Here is a 24,058-nt window from a genome sequence, read left to right on the forward strand (position 1 = left end):
TATTAAATGTACTCTTGATCACTTTCTAGAGTCTGAAAAGTGTATCCTAGAAGACATTGTAGATCTCATGTTTCTATCACAGTATCAAGGAATAAAATGTTATAGTATTATAAATTTAATCTTTGGGCAGTGGTATCCCAAGTGCGGTCTGCTGCTGTCCTTGCATCTGCTCTTCTGCCTGGGCCACCTGCTCATTGCTGCAACAGTCCTGGAGAAAAACTGAAGCCAAGTTCCTGAGACGAGGGCTTTCGGAGAGAGAGAAACGCAGCATACAGTGCAGTACCCCTGGCTGTGTGATTTCAGAGCGAGAGTTAGCTGTGATGAGGTTCATAAGGGTGGTGATGGCTGACAAAACAGTCTCTTCATTTCGACTTGATAAGCAATTTGTAATCAAGTTTATTCCATCATTCTGGAGAATAAAGTCTCTAAATTCAGGCACCATGCTTAGGTTACACAGTCCCCCTACAAAGAAATACAATTCAGTCAAAACAATGAAAGTGTTTGTAATGTATATGATAGCTTTTCTTTTGAGCTTACCCATGCCAAACTCTACAAAATTCTCATTCTCTTCAGTTAGCATGTCTAAAAAGAGGTCAGTTACTTGTAGGTCCCTGAGATGGTCATAGTTCTTTGGATCATATGAGAAATTTGCCAGATTTGCCAGGACTTGCTCCTTAGCCTCTGAAAAATAGATATCACAAATTAACAGCCTGAAAAATGTCTTGAGAAATGCGATGATCAAAGGCTATTTGAACAAAGGTTAAGCAAATGAATATTGCATAAAAGGGCTATATATGACACTGCAATAACAACAGAATTGCACTGCCTGTGTGTAAGTGTCAATTTCACGAAATGTAAAAGGCAAATAAACTAATCCAGAAAGAGAAACAAAAATACAAACTAATATAAACTCAATAGTTTTCTACTTTCTCAGATATCGTTTACCTTCACTGTCCGTGTCCTGAAATTCAGTGACCAAGGTTTGTAAATATTCAAAGCGGTCAGAGCCTTCAGCAGGACCTTTTCTCGACATTTCAGTGTTGTATGTGAGCTTTTAGTTTGACATTTTCACATACAATTGTAAACACATCTGTCCATTCATTTGAGATTGATTTCCGTCGCTAAATTGGTCCCCCAGAAACCTCAACACATGTGATAATAGTTCCACACAAGTATTAAATCACGTTTATGATTTATATGGTATTACTAAAGTATTATTGATGTAAATACACGTCTAACTTAATTTAGAGCATAACTTCATAAAACTGTCTGTTAATGTTCTTGTAAATTGTATTTTTGTAAACCGGAAGTGCCTGTACGTGACTTACTGGACGTCTTGACAAGGAGGTCAGATATATGTAAGAGCTATCTAATGGTAACTTAAAATTTACTGTGTAAATCCAACATTTTGGGAACTTGGGTCTACAAAACATTATAAAATGAAGCAGTCCCAGCTTTCAGTTCGAAAACGTTTTGCCAAACCGTTGCTTTTTGGGACTCTGTTGTTGGGACTGGCCACAGCTTTTATAAACAGGTGAGGCTTTGATGGTTCACCAGTAACTTTCTAACAGCTCTTTGTCGTACCGTGCAAAAGCTAGGGTTATCTACATTTTAAAAGCATATAGTCTCATCTGTGTCTGCAGGTGCATGGGTTCTCTCTCACCAATTTTAGTTATGTCACATTTAGTGTAAACTCTGTAATAGTCCAAGGCACATCAGAATGGTATATAGTACAAGTAAGTCTACGTGTTTCTTGTGGGTAGGCTATGAAATTATTATAGGGTTGGGGATGTTATGTTGTTTGCCAAATTTTATATATGACTGCATATTAAGATAATGGGAGAGGTGAAGTTCTAGGTAATAACTTATAATAATAATAATAATAATCTCTTTCTACAGGCACTGGTTCTTTCAGGACGTGGACGAGCTGAGGGCCCAGGAACAGGCCAAATACAATGCCAAATGGTTGGAGGTAATGGAGCAGAGACAGAGGCAGCTGGCTGAAGTACTGGAGAAGAAGAAAGGAGGGTCTTAACAGGACTGAAAACTTCCTCCTGGACTTTATCTGAGTGTTCAGTCTTTTGACTCAAGGCTCATCAAATAAGCTTGTTGCTCTATGTTTTGAATGAGCATTAGAAGGGAAACATGAAAACTAAAAGACTGTGCGGTCAGAAGTTTCTCATATTTTGTTAACAACTTAGACAGGACTTAATGTGTTGGCTGTATTGACTGATTGGGCCATCTTTCAATGTTTGGATAATGCACTTCTTAAGTCAATATATGCTTTAAATCATTTGCAAGTTATGTTTTGTTTTTAAAAATTTGCAGCATGGCCATACATGTTGTGACATTGGTGGAGATCCTTTCACTTTTTCAGTGTTTGTTTTCGTATTGAGTTCACTAGATGTATTTTTCTGACCAGCAGAGGGTAGTGTGCACTGCAAATCTGGGCTAGAAAATTAAGGAAAGTTGCACTAAGTATAATACAGTATACAAAACAGTATGTACAAACTTACATATTTTTATTAAAACATGCCAATAATATCTCCAGTTTGTTATAAATTAACATTGGACAGTAAAAAAATCTGATATTGCACATGAATAAAAATAATATAAAGTGTAACAAATGAGTTTTGTGATTCAAACACCAGCCTTGATATAGGTAAGGGACAGCAAACACTCAGTTTGTACCAGTAAATAATGATCAATATGACCAGGACTATGGCATCAAGGAGGTTTACTTCTGTATTTAATCATTTTCTCAATTAAATTCAATGTTTATTTTCGAAAGGTCAAATTTCTGATTTACGAACATTTTAGCAATACTTGAGTACATATGGGACATTTAGCATTGATTAGGTGGCACAATATAAATAGCAAAAACAACCGTTAAGTCATAACGACTGTTGAAAGTAGCAATACTATTACAATGACCTCTTAATATCACCCCACAGTACATCCTGTTAAACCTGGCCATAATCCAATATTACGTGAATATCATAGGCAAATACTTTACCATATATAAAATATTTAGACAGGGAACCACAGTTACATAAATTACAAAGCACATGTGTCGAGACAATAACAAGTGATCCCAATGATAGAACATTTAATTTGTAACGTTTTGTGTTTAAGTGCTCTGCACCAGGACTTGAGTGTTATCTTATATTGAACTGGGAGAAGGGTGTTTTTTGTTTTTTTTTGTTAGACAGCGAGGGGCACGAGGCCAGGGACAGTGGCTGCAGGTGGAGCAGTGATGGTTGGGTTGTTTTCAGAGTCTACGCCATTTACAGCCCTGTGTGAGAGAGTGTGAGGTTAGTTACAACATACATACAATTAACATTCCTATTACCCAATAAAAGTGTAATAGAGAAATACTACAAGGAAAAGAGCAATAGCCTACTTTCAGTTAACAAGCTATGTCTCCACCAAACTTTGTATTGTAACTTTAAGCCAAAGAGTAGTCAAACAGCACAAGCATGGCCACAAGTCAATATTTCTATTATAGACAAGTACAGGATTACCCACAATACCGAACGCCCCCTAGTGTTTTAAATGCATATGATAGAAGATTGACGTTCAAGCCATTTTCACATTTAATATAGTTAATTAAAACACCAAATTTCAATATATTCAGCACTCCCTATATAATTGCTATTTTTGTATTAGAACAGTGACTAGATTAAAACAGTAGTCATTTTTAATCTCATGTATAAATGTTTCTGTTGGAACTAAATAATTTTACGTTCCATATTTTTTTAACTATCCCTATGGACACTGTAGGGTATTAAAGGGGGCTTTAAAAGCATTAATAACTCTATAACTCAATGAGGTGTGTGAGGGCTAACCTAATTTTGAGGACACTGGGATTAGCACATTAGGACAAGTGGGGGCCAGCAAAGACAGTCGTTCAGCAAAACCTTAATCCCAAACCGGACACAAAACTGCATAATAATGATAAATGGTACCCAGATGAGGTCATTTACAACAGCTGCCGCCAACGCTGCAAAAATAACTGACCCTGATGTACAATTTGTCCTCATTGTTTTTAATTGAACTAGATCATGGACAAAAGAGACACCACAGGTATTAGGATCGGTTTTAGGGTTTGAATGAATGAAATTGTTTTGCAGATGAAAACAAATACTGGTTAAGTCACATGGGCAAACCTGCTGAACTGCTTTCCCGCAGTCAACATGCAACTATGATTAACATGTTAAGTTGTTAGGTCTGTATGCCTGTGACAAAAAAAAAGGTCAAATGTAGGCCAGAGTGAAAAAAACTCTCAAAGGCAAGGCAACAACTTTATCAATAATTAATTTGCAGGTTATAAAAAGGGTGGATAAAATTACCCAGAACATTGAAAATGTATTTTTCTCACATCTCTAATAAAACTTGATTTCAATTATTTCTGATAGAAATATCAATCTTTTGAAATAAATAACAAGGCCCACAAAGTGTAGTAAAGTTGCTATAAAGGTGCACTATGTCACTTTCTAGTAGAGGGTCAGCCACTATACAATATTTAATAAAAAAGGAAAGATACCAACACCATCACATACTATATATGATCACCACTGTTCATGTTAGTGACTACAAGGATACTACAGTATTTCTAAAACGATAACTAGAAGCAGTTTGTTAAAATGAGAAACTACATGCAGCACCCAAATACAGAGGGAACACTGAGGACCTGTGGTTGTGAGTGAGCAAAATCAAATCCGGGAACGTGACCATCTCTGTCCTGCTGGGAAAAGGCAATAACAGCTCAGAGAGGACAATCAAATGCAGTCTAAACCCTAAATATTTGATATAGTTATGTTTTTAGTGTCTATGTTACACATTCAGAATTAGTATGTATGTATTAGTCTGTTGGCGTTGTTGTTGTGTTATGTTGTTAATCTAGTATAGCTTTATTCAATTGATTTCATGTAACAAAAACAGCCAGTGCGAGCATAAGTGCAACACAATTTTCAGATCACTGCTTAAATCATTGCTCTAAGCAGCTACCATTTTGAACTGAAAAGAGTATCTACCATTTCACTAGAAGATTTTAGAGTCTAAGATGCATGGTTACTTTATTTCTACCATTGCAAGTTAGAACCAATGCTTTGTCAGAGGTCTATTCTTGCATGTTTTTGTACATTTCCACATTTCACTGTTACCACTCTATATGAAGCAATTACATAATGGTAAGTTTTTATACAAAGGTTGAAATTTGAACTCACGCTTTGTCAAAATATGACGTATGAAGTGATTGTGCGAAGTTGTTGTTGGCGTTGAGAGTGTTGCTGTTGTCGAGCGTGTATGCCTTCCTTGCCTTCTGGTCCTTGGCAAAGTTCCTACACGCAGCTAGTTTGGACTCCAGAGCCTGAAAGAAACGGCACAGTATGATACTCCATTAGAGTACTACAAAGAGATATGTTCTTTGTATCGTAAGTGTGAATGAATGTGACTTACCCCAACTTTGCGAAGAAGATCGCTGACGATGTTGAGTGCAGATATTCTGGCGGAGGGGGTCAGTGGGGAGTTACTGCCATAGCCGTTTGATAGTGCTGCATGAGGAGAGAAGAGGGAATAAAACAGACATTAAAGAGTGGGCGCATTCAAAAGGGACATGGTGAGATATAATTACAGTCTAATGTGCTGCTAGTTGTTTCTATGATGAATTGCTTGTCAGAGTTTTTAAATAATGCTGAAGAAGTAGCTGGAATATCAAATGCAGCAGTAATTTACATGATTATTCAGTTCATGCTGTTTGAATCTGTCTTAGAGACAAGCCAGTGAAGGAGATTAATAACAAAATGGCTTGATCCACAAACATCTGATGATGGCTTATCTGATTATTACCCCTAGATTTATGTTCTTTGGTATTAGCTTTTGTCCCTAAACATCTTACTAATAATGTATCTATGGGTTTCAGAATGATGAAAAATTAGGAATGTTGCCATGGTGATTAACAATTTAAAACTAAATATTATATCTTTTGAATGAGAAAAAGACCTCAACATGTTGCATTTAACAGGAAGTTAAAATACATGAATAGCAAACTATATAACCACAGTTATTAATTTAATTTGAAAAGATGTGGATTAATATCTACAGTATACTATGTATAATCATTCATTGGTTTTATAATATACCTCTTTTTGTACAAAGACACATAACCTTGCATAATTCATTCATTCTGCACCTCACCACCAATCACTCATTCACATACCATATTCATACACATTCAAACGAGGTAGGTGTCTTGCCCAAGGATACAACAACACTATGCACAAGTGGGAGTTACGATTTAAAGATCCTATATTACACAAATTGACTCTTGTGAGTGCTTATATAATGTTGTTATGTGATAATGTTGTTACCTCCTAAAAAACATGGAGTTGTATTTTGTTTCATTCACACATGTTTGAGTAACCCTTTATTATTAGTCTGTCTACATCTCCAAAGCTTAAAATGCTCTGTTCCACCTTGTGATGACACGTAGTCATAGTACTCAAATTAACAGCTACCGTTTACCTTTTGTTTAGTACAGATTGAAAATTCCAGGACTGAAATTATCCAAATGATTCTAGTGATGGTGAATTGAGCTTATAAACACAATGGAGCACTTCCTGTATTACCACATGACATGTCACCTGACAAATTTGGTTTGTGTGTTAAACATCTGTGAATGAAACAAAACACAACTCCAGGTATGCTTATGATTGAACAACATTAGAACATAGATCAGAAAATAGTGTAATGTGGGCTCTTAAACAAAAAATCTGTCCAAAAACAACAAATACGGTCCCACTGTCTCACTAATGGTTGTCTTTACCTGTTGTGGCAAAGACATTGTCCAGCCCTTTGCTCAAAGGGGTGGCAGGCAGGGACAGTGAGGCCTGCACTGCACTGTCCATCTTCACATTGTCCTGAGTAGGAGAACTCGGAGCGGACATCCTGGTGCTATCCACCTGCCTCTCCCGCACCGCCAGCTCCTGTCGCAAGTCTGACATTTACAAAGACACATTGGAGAGATAACAAAATAATGGTGTTAAGCTGTAATCAAATGGTCCAATTAACAAGCAGAGCTGAACAATATTGGAAATCATTGCAATATGACTATTAATTACTGCAATAATTTCTGTTGTATGTAACATGTATATCAATACTTTTGCGATATTGTCTAGCCTTAAAAGCAAATAGTCAATAATCACCTCTTGCTTCGTCCTTTAGTCTTTGCACAGAGACTAGTAAAGACTCCTTCTCATCTAGTTCACTCTCCAGGAAGGCATTTCTTTCTATGGCCTGGTTCAGACGCTGTTCAAAGTTCTCCAGAGAAACGATTGTAGCGCTGAGACATAGAAAGAAGCACAATGAAGGTCAAATCTAACAAAGATTTATTAATGGGAGAACCTACATTTCCCCTGGCATGCTTCCACTGCATGTGATAATTATACCTGCTCAGTACCATAGCCAGACGTGACTCCAATATTGATCTTAATTAAATTCAAACCAGTGATCAATAGCACTCGTACTGATTTGCTAATTGGTATTACAAACTGCAGCTCAGGCAAAAGTAAGGTATATAGATTAATGTAGTGTTCACATGATGTACTTTGAAATTGACATCAGATTTTTATGGCAAAATGTCTGGTTTATGGTTAATAATAATTAGTGGGCCTCAATCCACATGAAATTGAAATAGGCACATAGTTCAACATATTAGGAGCCTTGTTCCAAAATAATCATAACAGTGATTGTTGCTAGGTTGAATTAAGGCTGAGATTAAGCCACAGGTTCAACATTTGTAGATTCTAAAAACAACCTCCTAGACTATACACTAGCATAAGAAAATCACTCTTTGTTGCATTGTATTGCCATCAATCAATCAATTTACTGCTCAAATAAGACTACTTAAATATGACATATGGGCAATATTGATATATTTATACTCCACAGATTCTATGAGAAAAAATGATTATTGTTAAGATTATTTGTCTGAACAAAATCTATGGGAATCACTGCTGCCTATCCGTGTTTTTCTTCACATGGTAAATTCTCCTCTATCTAAGATTCTAAAATGCCCCCCTCACCGTTTGGCCCTCTCCAAATCATCGTTGGACTGCTCAAGCTCTCGGACATATTTGTGAAGCTGCTCTTTGATGCTGCGTGTTTGGCCCAGATCGTCCTCCAGCACAGAAATCTGTTTGTAGCTCTGAGAGTACTGTTGCTCCAGCTTCTCCTGATGGGGACAAAGAGGACAAGTATCAGCTTTCTGTATAGAAGGGGTACAAATTTTATAAATAGAATTGTGCCAATAAGATGGGAAAACAAGTTGTAATGGAATTAACACAAGCCTATATGACAATTCCTCAGTTACCCACAAGTGTTCCATACATAGTAAAAAAAAGTATTCAAAAGGACAACTGGATAAAGACAATTTATATTTTTTTATCATGAAAATTGGAAATATATACATTGGACTTAGGAACCCAAAATATTACATTTAGTGTAAAATATATTCTATCATTGATATTGAACTATTGAAAGGCAGTTTTATCTATATTTTCATGGTAAAAAAAAATATAATAGGGGCCATTAAGACTGAAACTGGAGACAACAGCTGTTTACAGTTTCAGTGTAGGTAGCCCCTCCCTTCAGTTAGATATAAGGCAGTGTCCCCCAGCAATCTGACCAGAACTGAAGAAGCGGCTTGGATGAGCAGCAAAATTCACTCTCACAATGTTTTGTCCAGTTGATAGATTTAACTTTGGCTTTTACTATATTTTGCACATACAAACATCTGGCTCCCTCAAAACAACCTGTATTCACTTCCTACAATTCCAATGTTTAGTATTTTTTATTTATTTATTTCAGGGACAGTGCATATTAATCAACATTTCTGTAAATATGCCAGAATTAGCCAAAGGCTATTTTTCATACATAGTCCCTTGACAGCAGATAGGAGTGAAGATGCTTAAGAAGCATAAATGAGCAATGAAATGTCTTCACTCCTACAACTTTTTGTCCAGTTGACAGATTTTACTTTTGGCTTTTACTATGGCTCAGACCTGGACAACTGAGGGATTACACAGACTACTTCCAATGTTGCATGTTGTGTGCAACCCATTTAGTCTGGCTCAATCAGCTCAATATCGTCTGACCTCTATCTGCTGGTACTACACTGCCTAAAAACCAACAAACGTGCAGAGACCCCAACTTCACTGAAATACCCTCACTGCATGTTCAGCAAAACTGCTGTCTTAAAATAGATATTGAGATGAATTGTTTCTGGCACCTTGAATCCCACACATGTGCTACACTTCCTGGTGGTAATTATGCAGTGAAAATACAGGAGATGGACTAATGTATTATTTATGAGGGTCTTAAGGCTCAGTAGTGGTACACCGCCATCTTGGTCAGGGCAGGTGTGGGAGATTACTGCTGAGATGGGAAGTTTATGAGAAGAGATTACCATTTAGATTGCACCTGACTCCCAATAAGACTCAACTATGGGACCCAGTACAGGTGTGTATGTAATGTATTACTATAAACAAGATGGTATTGTTCTTGTAAAGCAATCTATCACCTTTTGTTTTATTAGGCATAATTCCAGAGTACTGTTTGCAGTGTGACTTCATAAGCAAGAGCTAACAGGGGTGCTACAGCTGTAATAACCTGATTCACCCCTTTCCCAAGAGACCACACTGAGAGGAAATGACAACAGAGGATGACAAATGCACATCAATAATAGATTTCCAGGGCATATAGAGAAGACACTATATATCTGCTGGGCTTATGCTTTAGCCAGACTTGTATAAACAGTGAATAATGCTGACCTCATCATTTACGAACGTCCATGTGTTACACCCAAGCATTTTTAGTTTGTGAGGTTTATGGCATTGTACACCTCTTTAAAGACATTCTGGAGTAATCTTATATTTCAAATTTACAATATGCTCAGATCACGTTATTATGAGTTTCAGGGCCTAAATGTAAACAATATGTAGCTTTTAACATAGTTTGTTCACTTTTATAGGTATTACTTGCTGGTATAATGCTGATGACAGAAATAGGACCTTATCAGGATCTCTTACATGCTGCATATGGTGTGTCTACAATAAGGAAAAGAGGTTGTATAGTATTGTACGGGAACAATGAAGATGACCTTAATCTTTGTTTTGGTTTTCCCTTTTGGGGTCAAATCATTCGCCTTCTTGCTCACAGTGCCCCCCATCTAGAGATTCTGCATTTGAAACATCCCGATTTAGCCTGGATTCTGAAATTATCATTCACACTTTTTGTGATCTCATGAAACTTTCTAAATCAAAATCAGCTGCATCTTCTCTACCCACAAATAAATCTTGTCACCTTTAACACATGAGGTGGCAGGTGGTAGAGGTAATACTTTATAATAACTACACTATTTACAGCCTTAATAAAACATGAACAAATTGTTCATTAAGAATCATTCAGGCTTATTAACTAGTTAATTAAGGAGTTAGGAGTTAGGGAGAGGGCATTAATTCAAAGTTCCAAAACTGCATCAGTTTATTTCTAAGTCTTTCTTCGTCCTTCATTGTGTCTAACTAAGGTGCAGTTAATATAAAGTAGTACTGTGGCAGCCTCTCAATAAAAAAAGTTACACAGTGCAACTTTAAAGTCGTGTTTTTACCCACATGTTTTATTTATTCATAGACCGCTGCTGTTACCTTGAGATTATCCACCTCGTTCTTGAGCCGGTTGTTCTCAGACTGCAGGTCCTTGATGCGGTGCTCGGCCTGGCCCAGCTGTGCCTCTAGCTCTGCCTCCAGCTCACGGCTCCCCTCCTGAAACTCCAGCAGCTCATCCTGTGCATCCTGACAGCTATGGACAGAGACAGAGGTTAGGCAGACAAGTCAGGACAGAAAGAGGTTGGCTGTGAGACTCTGACAAAAATGGTGATGATGAGAGCAGAGCATTTAATTCAACTCAGCTGGAAAAAAAACATTTCTTCTTTGACCCAGTTTTCAAATCATTTCTCATTTAAAGCCACTAATAGCATAGCACCATGAAATGCTCCTAATATAATAAATAAGTGAAAAGACACATCAACACACTTAAAGAGTGCAGGGTCAGAAAACGCAATATTGAGAATGGGGGACTAGGTATTTGCCCTGAATCCTCTAACTCTAATAATCTCATTTTCAAGGGGATCCATTTTTTGCATCCAAACTCTTACCCTAACCTTTTCACAACAGTACTCTAGAAATTGCTACTTGTCACCTGTTAAAAAATGTGTTTTCCTTTTCATCAAGTAATAGGGAACCCAAATGAATAAAGGTGTTTGCTAATTAATTTGGCAAAGGTTTTATTAGACACTTATTTACACCACCTTTTTTATCCAGGCTTGTGTCAGGCAGAGGTCATTGCCTCTGTGGATATTTTCTATTTAGTATATTTCTTTGTTACCTGATAAAATTTGCACATATACATGAAAGATGTAAATTTAAAGGCTGTTGTTTGGGTCAAAGCCAGAGGGGTTGAGTGTAAACATGTTTCCTACCATTCAGTCATATGGGTCATGTGATCACTGACCTGAGCCCCGTGGACGAGCTTGTTATGTAAGAGTGAGTACAGAAAGAGCACAGACACAGACACAGCTCTATAAATAGTGGTTCAATAACCTTCAACATGTGAACTTAAAGCACAGAGAAATTGGACCAAAGCCAGGAAATCAATTAACTAATGCCTATCCAGAGTGAAGAAAGCTATAAGAACAAAATGGAAATATGCAGAAGGCTTTTGGAAATTGCTTTTCCTCATTGACTGTATGGTTTTCCTTTATTGTTCCTTTGATGTTTCTTCTTAACAGTTTTCCATAACCATTATTTTAATCATAGTACTATCCTCAAACATACTTTCATAGTCTGCCTCAAATCAAAGTGAAGTTTATAGTAGCAACATGCTTACCACATATTTAAATAAAGGTCACTAGAAAGATGTCAATTACAGAGTTTTTGAATTAGTGCAAAACCACAATGATTCTGTGTAATTATGTATGTCAAAGTGGCAACAGCGCTGACTTGCCTTTTAAGACTGCATCAAATGGTTTTCTATTTTTACAGAGGCGCATGATATCGCAGAACACAATACATGGGTTCAAGATATTAAGCCCTACACTACCGGGTGCCTGAAGGTAGATCTTTGTTTGACACTATTACATAATGTGTAGAGCAACATAAAACAGTCTTTCTGTAAGAAAAAAAAATCAGTAACATAGAATATATAAATCTAGGTAGTAAAGTTATCGTGTAGATGTGAACTAACATAGATTTTACAGTTAAAGTGAAATAGGACCTGGCCTCTATTTTCTAAAGGGAGTTTTCCAAAGAGGCTTCCTCACTGTCCAGCCCTGTAGTTTGAATGAGTAACTGGATATCCCAAATTGTCAGAGCCAGATTCCTGAAAAACTCTGTTAACATAGGCAACATAAGTAAGGTGCGGAGAGTTGATTTTCCCAAACAAAGACGCTCTTTAGACTGCTGTTGGATCAAATGACGGCCAGTGGCATAATGGAGGATAAAACACAAAGAAGAAAACCCATACAACCCGACTGACACATCACATCAGACAATAAACGTGGATAAAGCAAGAGTTTGCTACATACCTCTTCTTGTATTTGAGAGACAACGCTTTCCAGAAGTCAATCTCCTCGTCTTTGGAGGAAAACTTTGGTATCACATCCAACTCCATAGCAAACATATCTACGGAAGGGAAATGTAAATTTGTAAACTAGACATTGTCCTACATGACTCAGCTGTCAAATAGGGCAATGACATTTTTCTTCAAATCAGACTTCAGTTCACATGGCATATTTTAAAGGCATTTAGAAGCATTAACAATGAACTAATATCCCAATCCCAAGCATTTCAGAAAATGTTTTTAGATGCCTAAACTATAGTCTTTGCAATTTGTAATTTTGCATCACTTGTGATCTTGATTTGATTTTTATATTGCTCATCCCTACCAAGAAGATATTTACTAATAATCTTGGTCTCATAAATTAAGCATCATGTGCATTTATTTTGGTCCACAAAACTGAACAAAACAAACGCATATGGCTTCATCTATATTGGTATCTATCAGTAGCAGAAGTTTAGCAGCCTCAGGATCAGCATTTAACCTGTCTTAACTTTATCATTTAATCTTGTTCAAACTTGCCAAGTGCAATCCATTCCAGTCTTGTTTAACATTTTGTTGGAGCATCTGCTGCCATAAAATAAGGACAAAAATCCATTCTAGCATTCTTAGCATGTGAAAATAACCTACAAAAATTCTCCATTTTGCAACCAAAGTTATAAAATAATTTAATGTGGCTGATCTATAGTAGAAACACATTTTCCTTCTACTTCCTAAAATATTCATTAAATAGAACTTTGTTTTTTATGTGTGAGCCTGGAGGTAGGGTGACCATCAAAGAGGGACACGTTTTTTATGTGGTGGGACATAGAGGGGCAGACTTGGGAAATTTAAGGTTATAGATAACTGCATCAGCATCAAATGATTTTTAGATTTATCAATCATAACACAGAGAGAGACTGAAATAGCAATAAGTGCAAACATATTACAACTCTAAATGCCAGTACATCCAAAATGCCATGATTTCTTTGCAACAAAAATATGTATTAGCATATTTTCTATGTAAATTTCACTTTATAATTCATGTGACATTAATAAAAAAGTGAGACATTCTCTACATAAGTTGGGCGAGGCACAGGGGCCTAAATGGCTGTGAAGGACAACCAAGAGACGGACAGGTGGTCACACCAATGATATTAACTTAACTTAAAGATCCATTGATTATCACACTGTCCTGAGTGAATAGGTTACGGAGACTATGTATAGGGTGTGACGGACACTCCTGTGTATTTGATCCAGCTACTTTTCAAGTTTCATGCCAACAGCAGCTTTCGCTCTTAACCTTAGTCACTACAGCAGCCACATTAAAGCGCAGGTTCAGAAATGTAAGCCAAGTTATAAAAAGGATAGCGATTAGTCCTGTTAATCCTTTTGAACATTCACACTGAATACATTAGACGGCTTTCTGAGCTCTTAATCACAACCTTCCTCTTAGATCTTTTCTCTAAATGAAGGAAGATTACTACAAGGATGGTAAACAGTAAATAGTAAACAAATGCATTTAATTAAATTAGACGTATTCAGTCAAATAGTGGAATTAATTAAGAGAAAGAAAAGGCTGAATAACAGACTACATTATATAGGCTACATACATACATGCCTGACTTGCTGTTTGACATTCATTACATCATATTAACATCTACAAAGGAATCAGGGCATACTCAAATAAAAAAGATCACAGGCTATGTTATCTGAACCAAGTACAAATTAATTATTCCAATTAAAGTATCAAGTTATTATGTTCTATGTTGGTTTATGTAAGTAACAAATAAATAGAGCTAGAATACTCTTTCGAATAGTAGCATTTTCTTTTTTTATGAACTCATCCTTTTTATACATAAATTCTACAGCTGTTTGATCTGATTGTGATGACCTATAAATAGAAACAGTTCTCATAAAAATGGTTTACTCATCGCACAACGAATGGTATTCGCCGACAGACATAGGGCTAAATAACACCGTGCACGGCGAAATAACTATTTATATTTTGTAAATATACAAAGGAGGAATCACGCCAGCGTTAATTATTTGATATTATAGTATAAAATACAGGCAAAGGATGACATGATATTGAGGTCAGCTGTCAAATCAGGGTGCGCGAAGCCACATCGTTCCACCTGTGGTCCGAGAAATCGCTAAAAAGATGCCAATGTTGAGTTATAAACACGCGTTACCTGAGCATCACCTCGTTTAGAAATATGTATCAGTCCATCCTGGGCGCTTTACACAGGCCAAGTGTCTCTTCTGATGATGATCTGTGCAGGGCTCCGCTTCAGGCTTTAATGCACAGCCACACTGGAACACAAATATCCGTTTACGCCTTGGACGAGAGCGGCGTAGCAGCGCGCACGACGCTGCGTCCAGTGCGTAGAATGTGCCACGTATATAAATATTAGTATTTCGTAATTAGATGGATGAAAGAAAACCCTAAAAGCCCGTTGTAATTGTAACAGTCTAGTCTATGTTAGATTTCATTTTTAGGTTGAAAGAGTGTTGCACAGTATTCCTTGGGATGTAGCAAAGACCCTCAAAGCTTATAACAACGATGGCTAAATAGTGCCATCTGCTGCTACCTTAAAGAAACAACAGATATACTCACGTGACAGAGCCTCTTTGAGCACATTCTCGTCTTTTAGTTTATTTACAGCATTGGGTAGTGATATACTAAATTTATTATATATAAAATGATTGAGTTACTATTGCCATAATCTGGCCCTGGCCAAAAGTTGTGTTTCGCTAACATTAGCTGGTTAACGTTAAGGCTAAACTCAAAGTTAATAGAAATAAAAATACTTTACACCTTTACACATTCAAGACGCGTGGAGAAATGGTTATTACAGTATCTATTGTTTGTCGTTTTATTTTTTACAGGAAAACAGTAAAACTCACCTTTCCCTGTCGTTCATGACGTCATTTGAGCGGCCGAGCCTGTTGCCGCGGTAACCAGCCCACACACAGACATAAGAATTGATCAACTTTAGCATCATGTCTGCAAAAAAGTCCAAAGCCGCCTCTGACCCGCCTTTAAAGCACAGACACTCAGACGAGGAGCCAGAAAACTCAACACGGTCATTGTTCGACGTGTCTTTAGGGAGAATGCGAGAGGTTTGTAACTTTTGTCTAACCACTACTAGCTAACATGTGGTCTGTAAACAAACTCGTCCACAGATAATGCGGGTGTACGACGGAGTATAAGGGTCACTTAAATAAAAAATAAAAAAAATGATTCGGGCGCTACGAGAAAAAAGTCGTAATATTACGAGAAAAAAGTCGTAATATTACGAGAAAAAAGTCGTATTTTTATAAGAATATAGGCTGCTGTGCGTGAATGAGTGACTAGTGCGCTGTGTGTTATTATGGAGAACTTTGAGCATTTTGTTCAGATAAACTTTCAACTGGGGTTTATGCACGATGAAATACTGTGTCTTTTAGCCCACCATCACCACACTATCATCAGTATAAGTACTTTGAAGGGACACTGCAAGCATTTGAGTTTGTTTAGTCGGAGGAACCAGACAGATTTAGAAGAAATTGCTACATCTGAACAAAATGCTCCAAATTCTTCATAACGCACTGGTCAGTCATTTCATTTATTCATAAAAATACGACTTTTTTCTCGTAATATTACGACTTTTTTCTAGTAATATTAAGACTTTATTCTCGTAATATTACGACTTTTTTCTCGTAATATTACGACTTTATTCTCGTAATATTACGACTTTATTCTCATAATAATAACTTTAATGTCGAAATGCTACGGCTTTTTTTCTCGTAGCGTAATTTTTTTTATTTTTATTTAAGTGACCCTTATACTCCGTCGTACGGGTGTTTTAAGAATGTATGAATATTTATGAATAAATAACCTAAATTAATTAGTAATTAAGCACGATTAGCAATTAAACTTAGGATCCAAAGTGCTTGTAGAGATCAAAAGTGAAATCAAGTTCATCATTAGTAACTTTACATTAATACTGCCCTCTCACTTAACTACCACTAGTTACTGTCTAGTACTTTAAATACAATGTTAGGAGGCGAGTTTTAAAAGACCTTTATAGCATCTCTTGAACAATAGGTTTCTAGGTTATGAGCTTTATAAACACTGAGGCACAGGGGAAACTTGGAGAAGAAGGCAGGTCAGATGGAAAGTTAAAGGTATATGATATTAAGGCAAGTTAAGTTTATTTGTATAGCACAATTCATACACAAAGTAATTCAAAGTGCTTTACAGAATAAGAAGGACATTAAAATAACACAAATCAAACCATAAATAATCACAAATAATCATCATAAAATTAACATTAAAACAGAAGAGTGCAGAATAAAAACCTTTCAGTCGTATGCACAGCTAAACAGAACCATTTTGAGCCTGGATTTAAACATTGTCAAAGTAGAGGCCTGTCTCACATCTTCAGGAAGACTGTTCCAGGTTTTAGCTGCGTAAAACTGAAACGCCGATGTTTTCCCATGTTTAGTCCTGACTCTGGGCACCAACAGGAGGCCTGTTCTTGAAGTTCTCAGATGGTTCATATGGCACTAACATGTCAGAGATTTACTTTGGTGCTAGGCTATGAGAGACTTATACACAAGCAGAGCTGCTTTAAAGTCTATTCTTTGAGCTACGGGAAGCCAGTGGCGAGACCTGAGTGCACAACATATGTGCTCATACTTCCTGGTTCTAGTCAGGACCCGAGCAGCAGCGTTCTCGATGTACTGCAGCTGTTTTATTGCACGTTTGGAGAGGCCAGTGAGCAGGCCATTACAGTAGTCTAACCTACTGGAGACAAATGAATGGATAAGTCTCTCCAAGTCTGGTTTTGACAGTTTACCTTTTTGCAATGTTTTTATATGGAAGCCCGTTTCCGCCATGAAAAAAAAATAAAAGCCCCACAGAAAGTCGAAATTACGAGTTTTAAACTCGTAATTATGAGTTTAAAACTCGTAATTATGAGTTTAAAACTCGTAATTAGGACTTTTAAAACTACTAATTATGAGTTTAAAACTCGTAATTAGGACTTTTAAAAGTATGAATTATGAGTTTATAACTCGTAATTTTGGGAATGTAACATTTACAAAAAGTGAACCTTATCAATTTTGATTAAATGAATTTGGTATTTTAATAATTTCCTCAATAAACCAGCGGGTTGTGACCAGCTGGCACTCTGCTCAGACCAGGAAAACGAGCGCTCACAGACACAGAGCACAGCTCATGAGTGGTCAGAACAGCACTCAGGGCCCACTGATTTGTTCAAGACGCCAGAAACTTTACTGGAGCTTAATTTATTCATTTTTTAAAAGTATGTAGGTGATAAACATAACAGTCCTCCTCCTGTCTCCTCTGCTCTGTACACTCAGTTGCAGTGTGCTACAAGCTCAATTAAGACTTTAAAAGTTCTAATTACGAGTTTTAAACTCATAATTAGTAGTTTTAAAACTCATAATTACGAGTTTTAAACTCATAATTAGTAGTTTTAAAAGTCGAAATTACGAGTTTTAAACTCGTAATTACGAGTTTTAAACTCATAATTACGAGTTTTAAACTCATAATTACGAGTTTTAAACTCATAATTACGAGTTTTAAACTCATAATTACGAGTTTAAAACTCGTAATTTCGACTTTCTGTGGGGCTTTTATTTTTTTTTTCATGGCGGAAACGGGCTTCCATATAATTGAGCTTGTAGCACACTGCAACTGAGTGTACAGAGCAGAGGAGACAGGAGGAGGACTGTTATGTTTATCACCTACATACTTTTAAAAAATGAATAAATTAAGCTCCAGTAAAGTTTCTGGCGTCTTGAACAAATCAGTGGGCCCTGAGTGCTGTTCTGACCACTCATGAGCTGTGCTCTGTGTCTGTGAGCGCTCGTTTTCCTGGTCTGAGCAGAGTGCCAGCTGGTCACAACCCCGCTGGTTTATTGAGGAAATTATTAAAATACCAAATTCATTTAATCAAAATTGATAAGATTCACTTTTTGTAAATGTTACATTCCCAAAATTACGAGTTATAAACTCATAATTCATACTTTTAAAAGTCCTAATTACGAGTTTTAAACTCATAATTAGTAGTTTTAAAAGTCGAAATTACGAGTTTTAAACTCGTAATTACGAGTTTTAAACTCATAATTACGAGTTTTAAACTCATAATTACGAGTTTTAAACTCATAATTACGAGTTTTAAACTCATAATTACGAGTTTAAAACTCGTAATTTCGACTTTCTGTGGGGCTTTTATTTTTTTTTTCATGGCGGAAACGGGCTTCCATACAATTAAGACTTTAAAAGTTCTAATTACGAGTTTTAAACTCATAATTAGTAGTTTTAAAACTCATAATTACGAGTTTTAAACTCATAATTAGTAGTTTTAAAAGTCCTAATTACGAGTTTTAAACTCGTAATTACGAGTTTTAAACTCATAATTACGAGTTTTAAACTCATAATTACGAGTTTTAAACTCATAATTACGAGTTTTAAACTCGTAATTTCGACTTTCTGTGGGGCTTTTATTTATTTTTTCATGGCGGAAACGGGCTTCCATATTTTTAGGTGGTAAAAAGCTGCAGATGTTATTGATTTGATGTGACTGTTAAAGTTCAATTCTGAGTCCATTATTACCCCTACGTTTCTAGCCTGATTTGAAGGTTTTACAGAGAGAGAGAGAGTGGGGGTGACTGCTGACTCTTTCTCTATGTTTCTGTGGGCAAAAGATGATGACTTCAGTCTCTCCTAATTTTAGCTGGAGAAAGTTATTTTGCATCCACACACTGATCTGTTGGATACAGTGGCAGAGTGAATCCACTGGTCCATATTCACCTGCTGCCAGTGAGACAGATCTGAGTGGCATCTGCATAGTCGTGGTAGGACACATTATTGCTGCATATTAACTGGCCTAATGGCAGCATGTAGAGATTGAACAACAGGGGTCCCAGGATTGACCCCTGGGGGACCCCACAGGTCACAAACATTTGATCTGAAACACATTTTCTGATTTCAACAAAGTACTCCCTGTTTTCTAGCTAGTACTTGAACCAGTTTAGTGCTGTACCAGAGATGCCCACCCAGTCCTCTAGTCTCTGTAAGAGGATCCCATGTCAACGGCACTCAGATCTAACAGGATCAAGATTGAGACTTTGCCTGCATCAGCATAGAAAAGAAAATAGAACATAGGACACATTTATTTGTATAATAACAAAGAATAAGGATGCAGAGGAAGAAGAGGTAATGTGTTTCTATACAATTTGATATGGGCGCACTATTGTGTCTAACTATAATGACTATAATATGCTATTATGTAATTTCGCCTTGTAATTGTACTGTACCCTGTACTCATTTTATTGTTGGCCCTCGCCACTCACGAAGTGATGGCGAGGGGCATTGTTCTTCCTGGGTTTCTTCTTCTTATTATTTTTTTTTTTTTTCTCCCCCTGGGATCGCAATTTTCACCCCCTGAACGTCAACGAAAAGTCTCACATGGGGGTATCAAATCGACCGGCTTGGCAAAAAATTCAAGAAAATATGCATCACGAAAATGACCCACACACACTGGCTCGACAGCGCCACCTAGAAAATTCAAAATTTTAAAATGAATTGGGAGCCGACACGCATTTTTCGCCCTAGCTCGACGAAATTGACACCAGTGATAGAGCTCATGGAGACAAGCAAAAAAGCCAATCATAGTGCGGCCCTAGGACGGACAGGAAGTCGGCTATATTGAATCGAAAATTCGCCAAATTTTTCGCTGCGTATTTTCAAAACCCTACTAGTCTCAGGTTTTTGGTCCAAATGAGCTCAGATTTCACATGCCACATCCAGACACATGGGTTTTCAAAAGTTATCCACGTTTTCTCCAAATTCCACACGGTTCGCCCGTACGCCGCCGCCGAAATATGCCTTCGTTTCCTGTTTTTTCGATGTCCTCTCACGACCACAGGCATTGCCCTACAGAGCTCACATTCACATCACATATGTGAGATTGGGGCATGAGTGGAATGCAATATTAATTTTAATCAAAATGAACACTATAGCGCCCCCTACCATAGGGGTGAAACGCCAACATTATCGGATTCCTACGAAATTCAGGGAATAAATTGGGGGCATGACGTGGACCAAAAAATAATATTACGGGCATAGGTCATTTTTCACACTTGGCCACCAGGGGCGCAAAGACTCCAAAAAAAATCATTTAAAAATGTCTGACACGCACATGCATTGGTCTACACAGCTCAAATTCACATCACACGTGTGATATGAGGGTATTAATAAAATGGATTATTAATTGTAATAAAAATGAACACTATAGCGCCCCCTACCATAGGGGTGAAACGCCAATATTATCGGATTCCTACGAAATTCGGGGAATAAATCAGGGGCATCAGAAGAAACAAAAAATTACATTATGGCCATGAGTCATTTTCCACGGTTGGCCACCAGGGGCGCAAAGACTCCAAATAAAATCATTGAAAAATGTCTGACACGCACATGCATTGGTCTACACAGCTCAAATTCACATCACACGTGTGATGTGAGGGTATTAATAGAATGCACTATTAATTAGTATCTAAATGAACACTATAGCGCCCCCTACAGTATTGGTAAAATACACAACTTTGTCCGATTGGCATGAAACTTGGGGAGATAATTGGGGGCATTAAAAGGGTCAAAAAAGTCAATTACACCATACCTGTATTATGTACGTGGTTGCCGGTGCAAAGCCACAGACCCCTCTCATATAGAGTCAGGGCCACACAGCCCAGGGCCACACAGCATATTAACATTGTTCTTCGTTTTTCCGCCAAAACAATCGCATTTTTCACCCCCTGAACATTCACGAAAAGTCTCACATGGGGGTATAGAATCGACCGGCTCTGCGAAAAATTTCATAAAATTGGCATCGGGACAATGTTCGAAGCACACCGGGTCGACAGCGCCACCTAGAATATTCAAAATTTTAAAATGAATTGGGAGCCGACACACATTTTTCGCCCTAGCTCGACGAAATTGACACCAGTGATAGAGCTCATGGAGACAAGCAAAAAAGCCAATCATAGTGCGGCCCTAGGATGGACAGGAAGTCGGCTATATTGAATCGAAAATTCGCCAAATTTTTCATTGCGTATTTTCAAAACGCTACTAGTCTCAGGTTTTTGGTCCAAATGAGCTCAGATTTCACATGCCACATCCAGACACATGGGTTTTCAGAAGTTATCCACGTTTTCTCCGAATTCCACACGGTTCGCCCGTACGCCGCCACCAAAAAATGCCTTCGTTTCCTGTTTTTTCGATGTCCTCTCACGACCACAGGCATTGCCCTACAGAGCTCACATTCACATCACATATGTGAGATTGGGGCATGAATGGAATGCAATATTAATTTTAATCAAAATGAACACTATAGCGCCCCCTACAGTATTGGTAAAATACACAACTTTGTCCGATTGGCATGAAACTTGGGGAGATAATTGGGGGCATTAAAAGGGTCAAAAAAGTCAATTACACCATACCTGTATTATGTACGTGGTTGCCGGTGCAAAGCCACAGACCCCTCTCATATAGAGTCAGCGCCACACAGCTCAGGGCCACACTGCATATTAACATTGTTCTTCGTTTTTCCGCCAAAACAATCGCATTTTTCACCCCCTGAACATTCACGAAAAGTCTCACATGGGGGTATAGGATCGACCGGCTTTGTGAAAAATTTCATAAAATTGGTTTCGGGAAAATGTCCCATGCCCCCTGACTCGACAGCGCCACCTAAAATTTCACCCCTATGGGAGAGGAGCCTGTTTAATTTTGGAACACATGCACAAAAATCAGAACAGTGATAGAGCACCATCGGACAAGCATAAAAATGAATTGAAGCACTGCTCTATGACGGACTGGAAATCGGCCATATTGGGTCAAAAATTCGCCACTTCATTCGCAGCGTGTTTTCAAAACGCTACTAGTCTAAGGTTTTTGGTCCAAATGAGCTCAGATTTCACATGCCACATCCAGACACATGGGTTTTCAGAACTTATCCACGTTTTCTCCGAATTCCACACGGTTCGCCCGTACGCTGCCACCGAAAAACGCCTTCGTTTCCTGTTTTTTCGATGTCCTCTCATGACCACAGGCGTTGCCCTACAGAGCTCACATTCACATCACATATGCGAGATTGGGGCATGAATGGAATGCAATATTAATTGTAATAAAAATGAACACTATAGCGCCCCCTACCATAGGGGTGAATCGCCGACATTATCGGATTCCTTGGAAATTCGGGGAGTAAATTGGTGGCATCAGAAGAAACAAAAAATTACATTATGGCCATGGGTTATTTTCCACTGTTGGCCACCAGAGGCGCAATGAATTGAAAAGAAATTGGCACTTGGCACTTTGACTTGCATGTCTATGAATCATATCTACTCTTAGGTTTTTCATCCGAATTACATCAAACTCCACATACAGCATGTGCATATGTCGATTGTCAATAATCATCCACATTTTGGGGATATTCTTTATGGTTCATGAGTAGGATGCCCTCAAAATATGACTTCGTCATTGGATTTAAATTCCTACACGACTTTTCCTTAAGTGCAAATGAAACCTCTCTAGTCCTAGGTTTTTCATCCAAATTTCCTCAAACTCCACATACAGCATGTACACATGATTATTGTCAATAATCATCCACGTTTTGGGGATATTCTTTCTGGTTTATGCACACCACACTGTCAAAATATGACTGCTTTCCTGCATATTTGATTCCTTCTCACAGACACATGGATCAGCCTAAAAAGCTCTAATCACTGATGTGGATTAAAACTGTGAATAGAGAACCATAATAAACATGTGGCCAGTGACCTCCATAGGTCACTGGCCACATGTATTGGTAAAAAAGTATTGGTAAAAAACACAACTTTGTCCGATTGGCATGAAAGTTGGTGAGATCATTGTGGACCTCAAAAGAGGCAAACAAGTCCATTACACTATACCTGTATTGTGCACGAGGTTGCCGGTTCAACGGCGTGGACCTCCATTATAATGTGTGGGTCACACATATTTATATAGAAACTGTGTGAAGGGGGGCGGATTGCGGCCGTGGGGTGGCCAGGACGGAAAAATGGTGCGTGGGGACGGTGGCCGACCCCGGGCGGTCGCGTGGGGGGGCGGTCACGCGGGGGGCGAGGGCCATCATCGCCGCTTGCGGCTTTAATTATGTTTGTTTCTTCACAGAAAATCCTGCTGCAGAGGCTTTTTCTGGTCGCTCAACTTCCCAGTGGTCTTCGAGAAAGAACAGAATTGGCAGGTTTGTTTACACTTTAATTACAAAAATACAGCCTTGTTTAACCAATTTACCTATGAATAAATCAAAGCTGTGAATATCTGTAAATGAAATAAGCTTGCTCATTTTGA

General features: G+C 37.8%; 2 protein-coding genes across 4 annotated transcripts; both read right to left on the reverse strand.

Moving 5' to 3' along the window:
* Window positions 1-48: 48 nt before the first annotated feature.
* Window positions 49-1,122, reverse strand: armc7 (armadillo repeat containing 7). The gene is made up of 3 exons (XM_033984208.2): window positions 946-1,122; window positions 538-681; window positions 49-462 (listed from the first exon to the last, which is right to left on the reverse strand). Exons 1-3 carry the CDS (start codon window positions 1,031-1,033, stop codon window positions 116-118), a joined length of 579 nt encoding a protein of 192 aa, XP_033840099.1. The 5' UTR covers window positions 1,034-1,122; the 3' UTR covers window positions 49-115.
* Window positions 1,123-2,505: 1,383 nt separating this feature from the next.
* On the reverse strand, window positions 2,506-15,053 carry ndel1a (nudE neurodevelopment protein 1-like 1a). 3 transcript variants are annotated; one of them, XM_033984205.2, is made up of 10 exons: window positions 14,847-15,006; window positions 12,641-12,737; window positions 10,704-10,857; window positions 8,085-8,233; window positions 7,206-7,342; window positions 6,827-6,997; window positions 5,461-5,555; window positions 5,229-5,371; window positions 4,694-4,744; window positions 2,506-3,295 (listed from the first exon to the last, which is right to left on the reverse strand). In XM_033984205.2, the coding sequence occupies exons 2-10, from the start codon at window positions 12,733-12,735 to the stop codon at window positions 3,205-3,207; spliced, it is 1,086 nt and encodes a 361-aa protein (XP_033840096.1). In that variant the 5' UTR covers window positions 12,736-12,737; window positions 14,847-15,006; the 3' UTR covers window positions 2,506-3,204. The 3 variants fall into 3 exon arrangements, with proteins under 3 accessions (XP_033840096.1, XP_033840097.1, XP_033840098.1); XM_033984206.2 differs by having other exon boundaries at window positions 14,858-14,989; XM_033984207.2 differs by lacking the exon at window positions 4,694-4,744 and having other exon boundaries at window positions 14,847-15,053.
* Between the last annotated feature and the right edge of the window lie 9,005 nt (window positions 15,054-24,058).

The sequence above is a fragment of the Periophthalmus magnuspinnatus genome, chromosome 19, assembly GCF_009829125.3.
Source record: "Periophthalmus magnuspinnatus isolate fPerMag1 chromosome 19, fPerMag1.2.pri, whole genome shotgun sequence".
Taxonomy (NCBI): domain Eukaryota; kingdom Metazoa; phylum Chordata; class Actinopteri; order Gobiiformes; family Gobiidae; genus Periophthalmus; species Periophthalmus magnuspinnatus.